Genomic DNA, 9,614 nt, shown 5'->3' with positions numbered 1-9,614 from the left:
TTTGGGAAATACAAAGGTCCTGTTTCCTTTCTCTATCATTCTGCTAAAATTCTGCCATTAAAAACACCCTCTCTGCTCTGAACTTGGCTGCCCACTCACTTCCCGGCTTGAAGCTGTTATTTGGTTCTGGACTGCTGTATTTTCTACAGATTCAAAGTGATCTGTGGGCATTGCTGAAGATGATGTGCGCATATGCATGCAACATGAAAAAACCTCTTGATTAAGGTAGACAAGTTGTATCGCACTCTGGGCAACAGAAAACCTGCTTTTACTCACAATATATCACTACCAGTGTGCAGTTAAATTATAGAGTTTCATGTTCCAGGGCAGCAAGAAAAAAATAAATTAAAAATACATCAATCATCAAAAGGTACTTGCAGTCATTTCATACATGGATTCTCATTTGCCTGAGTCCCATGAAAAGAGGCTTAAATGCATCTGTGGTTTCTCTGTTTCCCTATAACATTTTCTACAACCGTGAGATAACCAGAAGGGGCGAATGTTTGACATTTATGTTCATCCTTCAAAACAAATACATACCAAACTCGAGCACATTTTCTCCAACAAATCATCCTGCACAACTCTTCCCACCAACCATTTCCCCACCCGCGGGAAAGAGAACCCTGCAAGGGCCATTCCACTTCCATCTCCTACTCCAAACAGATTTTCTTTGCAAATTCTGGACATTCTTTGAATTATTCAGACGACAATGAAAAAGTAATGATAGTTTAAAGATGAATTTTTGCCATACTTTCGAGCATTTTATTTAAACAAAATGTAAAGCTACTCACTTTAATTATTCTTGATCTCTGTGGAAACAGCAATTTTTTTTGTTTAAATTATTAATAATGGGCCTAAAAGGTTTGGACAAATGGCTAAGTAGGTCAGGTATATGTTAACAATGTGACATGACTAATGCTAATGTAATGATAAATCTGCTGGAATTCCTGTTTAAATGTGACAGCAGCTACTAAGATGTGTGTCCTTTTCAAAAAAAAAAATCCTTTCAATTCTGGTCCTGTTTCTCAAGTGCTTCATATTGCATGTTCAACCAACATAACTGTGAAGAAACAATGCATTTGGCAAGGATTTGTCTTTGTTTTCCAGCTGACTTGGAGAATTACTTCTTGAGTTTTCAAACAGCGGCAGTTCAGCTCTGACAAGCTCTTTCTTCAGCCTCACTAATCATGTCATTTTATTTATACATCTGTTCTACATCACATCATTAATAGATTGAAATTTGGACTCCTCATTTTAGGCACACCGTAATTCTCCACGTATATTTTTAATTTTTTGCATGTGGTTTTAATCACATTAATGCTAATTATTTTTTGCTCCCCAATCTGTAACATTCATTAATTTTTTCAGATTTGTCATTATATATTAATGGCATAATGTTAATCTAAGCCTGCCTTCCTTTCAGGTAATTAAACTTCCTTTCACGGAGCTTGAATAATGTTGCTTTCCATTTAATTTCCCCTGCATAACTTATTTGAGTAGGTTAAGAGAGTTTGTGGCCTTGTTACATCGTGGTCCTGTAACATTGGCATGAAAGTATTCCTCGAGGCTGAGCAAGTGGGACAATGGGGCAAAGAGAGGCACCCGATGCCACACTCTTGTTTCATTGGCCAGTTTTAGGAGAGCAGAGGAATAGCCGACTGACCAATCAGAATTGGCAGCAGAGAACATGTGGCATGAAGAGAGATCTTAAGGTGGAAAGCTCTGTCCTTCAAATTAAAAAAAGGTCAGTGCAAACCATGTTCAATCAATGTCGCAATATTACATATTGCTAAAAAAATTATAATTCTACTGCTTAGCCTAGCCTTAAAACCACCTTGCTTTTAAAGAGTTGACTTTCAAAAATTATTAGAATCGAGTTTCCATGAACATTGACCTCCATCCAATTCATTTATAAAAGGTTTATGCTCCGTATCAAGCTTTATGGCTATCGAACCAAACTCTGCCAAATGGGGGCAATAATTAATAGGCGAGTTGCAATAAAAATAAGAGCACCTGTACACTTGGAAGCTGTTAAAAAATGAGTGTGTTGCTGTTGGGTAGCCGACATTTATAGGGTGTTGTTTATATTCAATGTCTATGGGGTGAGTAAATGGTGGTTTAACTGCACAACTGTACTCCATCTCTGGTCGTCAGTGACAAGCTAATAACAAAGCATTTGATGACCGATATGCCCTTCACCACTATCTGCACACCGAAGGCAAAACCTTCAAACCGTACAGTGGTCTCAAATTATAACCAGTTAATTACAAGCCAGTGACCAAAGATGAAATCATTACTTACGTCGTTTACAGCCACATTTTTTTATCCTTTTTGTATCTGTGATGTCATCATGACAAGCCTTACAGTAGAAAAAGGCCCTAAAAGGAATAGATTGTAAAATTACCATCAAATGGATAAATATATTTACTGTATTGCATATTTTCCAATAATCTTCAAGAGGCAGAGTATATCTCAAATAGTTTTAACAGAACACATGTAAATTCAGCTAATATTTGAGCTTCAAGATTCAGAGCAAAGGTTACATATACTCATTTGGGGAAGTGGCTTGTTCCAAATGAGTTAAAGGAGTATTCAACAACACATTAAAAGAGGGATGGTCTTTCACCTCATTAACACTGCTTCTCTTCCAGAGCCTGCTCACTTGGTACCATCGTGGACTCACTTAATCTCTTGAGGGAAAGATGTGTGAAATTTCTCTCTGACCCCACCCCCCCCCCCCCCCACCCCCCACCCAAAGGTAATTGACTGAAACTCCAGAATATCAATCTATCCTAACAAGGTCTATTATTCAATCCCCACCAGCTGCCTTCTGCCAACGACGTTTCCATGGTGCCAGTGTCACAGGAACCATTGTGTTTCCTAAAGTCATTGATCATCTCTGTCGGTACATATCATTATAATCTTCAGCTATGTAGCTGCTCCCTTTGAAGGGGTTCATCAGCGCAGCCTGAACTGCATTTGCTCAGACTTTGTTCCAACATCCACTCTGCGGGGTAAAGAACATTCTAATCTCCAGTCCTGCCTGAGGCATGTTAATTCTCATTTCCTGCAACTCGGTGCTCAATGTCCAAGTTAAATAACTCACTCGCATCTACATTCTCCATGGTTATCAATGTTTGAGAGATCTGGAAACCCTTCTGAGAAGATCCCATGATAACAAGTGTTGGTCTGTTTGCATGTAACTCTTTTTGGGTCTATTTTTTGGCTTCTTCGTGTTCAGGATACGCAACAAAGTGATAACAGAATCATTTAACCCAGTGTCTGAAGTTCACAGTCAGTGCAGAGTTAATCTCATTTATTTTAAAGCATTCACATAACAAAGCTTTCCAAATTGCTTTGCAAGCAAAACTTGGCACTGAGCTACTCCAAGGAGTTATTTTGCCATGTGGTGAAAATTTCCATCCAAGGGGGAGGTTTTAAAGAGCCTTGTTTAAGAGGAGAGGGAGGCGGGGGGTTTAGAGTGGAAATTCAAAGGCATCCAGTGTCATCACCATCGAAATGGAGGCTGATCAAGTGCATGAATCAGAGGGCACGGATAAGCCACAGATGGAGAGTAGTGAGGTCATCGTGGGATTTGAAAACAATGATAACAAGCAAAGTTGAGGGTTTTAAATTAGTCCACTTAACAACCTAATTAAACCTTAATCTTCCAGTGGGACTCTCTCCCCACCCTTGCATTGGCAGGAGACGGAAGCACTTGGAGTGTCCAAAATTAGTCACACATGAGCATTAAGAACAGGACTAGTTCAGATAGATGTTTGAAACTCACCCAACTATTCAATAAGATTGTGGCAGATAATCTACCTTGCCCACTTTCCAATATTTAAATGATAAATGTTGACTTTTTAAATTGAGAGATACAGCACAGTAACATGCCCTTCTCGCCCACAAGCCCATGCTGCCCAATTACTCCTCAAACTCTGTATGCTTTGAAGGGTAGGAGGAAACCGGAGCATCCGGAGGAAACCCAGGGAGAACGTACAAACTCCTTATAGACCAGGGTCACTGGCGCAATAATAGGGATCCCTTTTGATCCCAACATCTTTCTGTTCCTTTAGAGAGCAAAAGAAATCTACCAGTCTCAGTGTTGAATATCTCCATTGACTGAGAGTTCAATGAAAACAGAATGCCAAAGATTCACAGCCCTCTCCTTTTGTGGCCTCTTGAAGGCTGGCCTTAGTACCATGTTAGCAGAAGGACAAGGAGGGTCTCAGTCTCCTTATGGAAAGATCAAGAAGCATTGAATGAAGGTGATGTATAATGGGACCAAAGCTCATGATGCTGGGCCTGGAATGACCTGTGGGGAGTAGGGGAGGAGCCTTCAACTGTGGTGTTCAATGGTGTTTGGATAAGTATTTGATACGGCCTATACTCCAGGGAGAGGGCTTCGAGTGGGGATGGCCATAAAGCAGGCGAGAACTCAGAGGGCCAAAAAGCCTTTTTTCCAAATGTTCCAACTTTCCTGTGATTTGCAGCAGTCAGAGGTGAAAATTTCGGAAGTGTCAGAGTGGAGACCTGACAACAACCAGACTCCACTGGTTGGCACATGCCATTTCCATGAATGTGTGTATGCATCTACCTCTCTCTCCCCATCGAGATATCTCTCAACAACTACTCCTTGACCCAGCTCTTAGCCACAGTTATAACTGTCTGCAGTCCGATGCCAAGCTGTGTCGGTTGACACGCTACGAGGTGCCCTGGAATATTTCATTAATACACATGGTTACTGTATGTGAATGATTGTTAGCAGAGATAAGCAATAAGATTTATTTCCCCATTCTATGTTAGTACTGGGCCTTGTACAGAAATAACTTTTTATTAGGCTTAATTGACGTAACCTTCTCCATAAACCACAATGAACTCTTTCTATTGTTTTATTTCCAAATGGCTATTTTCCAAGAGTATGGGCTCTTTTAGGGAATCTGTCAATTGAAAGTCTGTTCAGTAAAGGCCTGAAGACTCAAGTGGCCCACACAATCTGAACCCCACATATCACATCAGGCCCCATTGAGGTGTGATCATTGACCAGACTGTGTCCATGTATTCCAGAGTGAGGTGTGAGCAAGCTGGCTTGTTGAACAAGGAGAGATTAAGTAGCTTGGTTGCCCACCCTAATAGAAAATATTAGCAGAAGCTGGAATCTGAAACAAGCACAGAAATGCTGGAACCCTTTGAACATTTCGGGTGAGCAGAACTGAGCTGAATCTGAGGTCTGGTTTTCAACCCAAAACGTTGAACTCATTTCTCTTTCCACAGAAGCTGCTTGTCAGGCTGAGTCTTCCTTTCCTCATTGCTAGAGTGTTTGAATTTAGGAGCAGGAAGGTTTTGCTGCAATTCTACAAGGTAGTGGTGAGACCACATCTGGGATACTACGTGCAGATCTGGTCTCCTAACGAAAGATGTACCAGCTTTGGAGGGAGTGTATAAGAGGTTCACCAGGTTGATTCCAGAGATGAGGGGTTGGGGGGGGGGGGGGGGGCGGGGTTAAGCCTATGTAGAGAGAATGAGAGGGGAACATACAGAAAGGCATAGATACAATAGAGGTAGGTAGTTGTTTCCATTGGAGTCTAGAACCAGGGGACAGAGCCTCAATATCCATGTTAGGAGATTTGGGAGAGAGATAAGGAGGAACGGCTTTTCCCAGTGGGTGGTGAATGTGTGGAATTCACTACCCATTGAAGCAATGGAGACGACCTCAGTAAATATACTTAAGACAAGGTTGGATAGATTTTTATAATGTAGGTGAATTAAAGGATATGGAGAAAAGACAGGTAGGTGGAGATAAGTCTATCGTGATCTCATTGAATGACAGAGCAGGCTTGATGGGCTGGATGGCCAACATCTGCTCCTCTTTCTTATATTCTGCATTTATTTCTGGCTCACATTGTTTACTGGATAAAAGAGTTGAGAGGTGATCTGTTTTTGCATAGAAATTTGTAAGGGGCTTGAAAGAGATGGGGAGTTGATGTATTTTTTTTTCTGGCGGGGATGGTTAGTGTTAGAGGAGAGAGAGGAAGAGAGATGCCTTCAATAAAATTTCATCTTACTCTTCCAAACAGCCAATTCATACGAGAGTTGGTAAAAACACAATGCTGGAGAAACGCAGCTGGTCAAACAAAGATAAAGATGCATAACCAGCATTTTGGACGTGAACCTTTCATGAAAGTATGAAGAAATGTAGGCAGGCATCCAAACAAAATGGTGGGGGAGGAGCACAGTCCCAAAGGCAAAAGAGGTAATAGGTGGATAAGGGAGGGAGGGCACATCAGCAAACGAGGGGGAATGGCTCTTATAAATGGAGAGGGAATGAAGTGGAGAGCTGGAGGTTAGAAGCCAAAGGGAAAGGGAAGGGAGGGAGAACAGAGGGTAGAACAGAGCGTAGGCTAGCAGGAGTGTGTGACAACACCTCCTCCCTCACCACCATTCGGGGCCCAAAACAGTCCTTTCAAGTAAAGCAGAATTTTATTTGTGTATCCTCAGGTGTTATCTACTGATCCGGTGCTCCTGATGTAGCCTTCTGTACATCGGAGAGACTGGGCCCAGACTGGGAGATCACTTCCCTGAGCACCTTTGCTCTTCCCCATCAATGACAGGAATCTCCCAGTGGCCACTTCAATTCCCTGCCTCACTCCCATGCTGACATATCTGTCTAGGCCTTATGTACTGTTCTACCAAGACCACCTGTAAATTGGAGGAGCATCCCCTAATTTTCTGCCTGGCCACCCTCCAACCGGATGGCATTGACATGGACTTCTCCAGTTTCTGATAGCTTACTCCTAATCCTCCCTCTATTTGCCTTCTTTTCTCCAGCTCTCTACCCCCCTTCCCTCTCCATTTGCAGAGTTGTTCCTCCTCTCCCTGTTTGCTGGTAGGCCCTCCCTCCCTTATCCACCCATTATCTCTGTCTTGAGGACAGTGCTCCTCCACCCCCATCCCCTACATTTTTCTTAAACCTTGATGAGGGTCATGCCTAAAATGTTGGTTATGCATCTTTATCTTTGCTATCTTTCCAACAGCTGAGATTCTCTTGCATTGTGTCTGCAGACGTTAATCTTTATTTTTATTATATACTAGTGTTAGCTCTGGAGCCCAACAATAAAGAGGTGAACGAGGCTAATCAGGTGGAAAGGCTCCTAAAATGGATAGCATTCCTGTGAAGCTCCTACAATTCGGGAGAGAAATGTAAGGACCACTGATAATTAAGTGCTGGAATGAGTGGTACCACAAGACATACTGGATATGGTGCAAATCTTAGTACTCTGCAAATAAGGATGTCTGCAGTGTATTGCTGATAATTATAGAGGAATAGCTTTCACAAAGGTCACCAGAGCAGCAAGAGAATCAGAACTGGATGTCCCCACCAACTTCACAAACACAGTGATCAAAAATGACCACAGTAGGTTAGTGCTGGCCTGTCTGCAGTCCAGGAGAAGACAGGATTCCTACCGATCCTGTGGAGCCACATGTTGTCTCCACTACAACAAGGCAGTCACTGTTCAACTTGTTGAGTCTATTTCAGACAGCTTGGAGCTGCATTCTTGCCCTCAAAGTTTCTGGAATCCTCCCAGAAATGTGAGCTCAAAGACTGCATAAGGGGAGCGTGTTGACATTGAAGGAAAGGTGGGAAGCTCATTCCCCTGTCAGGAGTTGAGGTGAAGATGGATGTCAGTAAGGTGCTTGTAAGGGAACTTCTATTCACTGACGATGTCGCCCTTTATACAATACAAGAGGTAGACTCTCATAACTCACGCTACACCTTTCACACACTTGGCAGGCATTTGCTCTCAATGTGGACAAAAAGAAAACCACAGTAATTCAACCAGTGACTTTCACCAGATTTATGAATCGCTTCCAATGAGAACCAGCTCGAAGTTCACAAGTTCAGCTGCATTGGTTCTTCGGTGAACACAACTCTTCACTGGATGAAGAACTCAATGTTCATATGAGGAAAGCTGTGACCACCTACAGCACACTAAGCGATCCTCCAGCTCACCGTCAGTGGTGAACAAGTGTCAAGTTACTGAGGACTCTCACATGCGCTGGAGAAATGTGGACAGTGCTTTCACTCCAGGAGTCAAGGTGCACTGCTCATACAGCAGACTCAATGATGGAGTCATAATCTTCTTTGGCTTGGCTTCGCGGACGAAGATTTATGGAGGGGGTAAAAAGTCCACGTCAGCTGCAGGCTCGTTTGTGGCTGACAAGTCCGATGCGGGACAGGCAGACACGATTGCAGCGGTTGCAGGGGAAAATTGGTGGGTTGGGGTTGGGTGTTGGGTTTTTCCTCCTCTGCCTTTTGTCAGTGAGGTAGGCTCTGCGGTCTTCTTCAAAGGAGGTTGCTGCCCGCCAAACTGTGAGGCGCCAAGATGCACGGTTTGAGGCGATATCAGCCCACTGGCAGTGGTCAATGTGGCAGGCACCAAGAGATTTCTTTAGGCAGTCCTTGTACCTTTTCTTTGGTGCACCTCTGTCACGGTGGCCAGTGGAGAGCTCGCCATATAACACGATCTTGGGAAGGCGATGGTCCTCCATTCTGGAGACGTGACCCATCCAGCGCAGCTGGATCTTCAGCAGCGTGGACTCGATGCTGTCGACCTCTGCCATCTCGAGTACTTCGACGTTAGGGATGTAAGCGCTCCAATGGATGTTGAGGATGGAGCGGAGACAACGCTGGTGGAAGCGTTCTAGGAGCCGTAGGTGGTGCCGGTAGAGGACCCATGATTCGGAGCCGAACAGGAGTGTGGGTATGACAACGGCTCTGTATACGCTTATCTTTGTGAGGTTTTTCAGTTGGTTGTTTTTCCAGACTCTTTTGTGTAGTCTTCCAAAGGCGCTATTTGCCTTGGCGAGTCTGTTGTCTATCTCATTGTCGATCCTTGCATCTGATGAAATGGTGCAGCCGAGATAGGTAAACTGGTTGACCGTTTTGAGTTTTGTGTGCCCGATGGAGATGTGGGGGGGCTGGTAATCATGGTGGGGAGCTGGCTGATGGAGGACCTCAGTTTTCTTCAGGCTGACTTCCAGGCCAAACATTTTGGCAGTTTCCGCAAAGCAGGACGTCAAGCGCTGAAGAGCTGGCTCTGAATGGGCAACTAAAGCGGCATCGTCTGCAAAGAGTAGTTCACGGACAAGTTTCTCTTGTGTCTTGGTGTGAGCTTGCAGGCGCCTCAGATTGAAGAGACTGCCATCCGTGCGGTACCGGATGTAAACAGCGTCTTCATTGTTGGGGTCTTTCATGGCTTGGTTCAGCATCATGCTGAAGAAGATTGAAAAGAGGGTTGGTGCCAGAACACAGCCTTGCTTCACGCCATTGTTAATGGAGAAGGGTTCAGAGAGCTCATTGCTGTATCTGACCCGACCTTGTTGGTTTTCGTGCAGTTGGATAATCATGTTGAGGAACTTTGGGGGACATCCGATGCGCTCTAGTATTTGCCAAAGCCCTTTCCTGCTCACGGTGTCGAAGGCTTTGGTGAGGTCAACAAAGGTGATGTAGAGTCCTTTGTTTTGTTCTCTGCATTTTTCTTGGAGCTGTCTGAGGGCAAAGACCATGTCAGTAGTTCCTCTGTTTGCGCGAAAGCCGCATTGTGATTCTG

At 43.8% G+C, this 9,614-nt stretch overlaps 1 protein-coding gene across 5 annotated transcripts in view; it reads right to left on the bottom strand.

The window, feature by feature from the left end:
• Positions 1–9,614, bottom strand: part of kcnma1a (potassium large conductance calcium-activated channel, subfamily M, alpha member 1a) — a 743,259-nt gene that overhangs the window by 153,351 nt on the left and 580,294 nt on the right. For all 5 annotated transcript variants that reach the window (XM_069885464.1, XM_069885465.1, XM_069885462.1 and 2 more), the window contains exon 18: positions 2,302–2,378. In XM_069885464.1, the coding sequence (XP_069741565.1) occupies positions 2,302–2,378 (77 nt within the window). The remainder of the gene's footprint in view (positions 1–2,301; positions 2,379–9,614) is intronic.

Source organism: Narcine bancroftii, chromosome 6, assembly GCF_036971445.1.
Source record: "Narcine bancroftii isolate sNarBan1 chromosome 6, sNarBan1.hap1, whole genome shotgun sequence".
Lineage (NCBI taxonomy): Eukaryota > Metazoa > Chordata > Chondrichthyes > Torpediniformes > Narcinidae > Narcine > Narcine bancroftii.
This window is presented reverse-complemented; position numbering and strand designations above follow the sequence as displayed.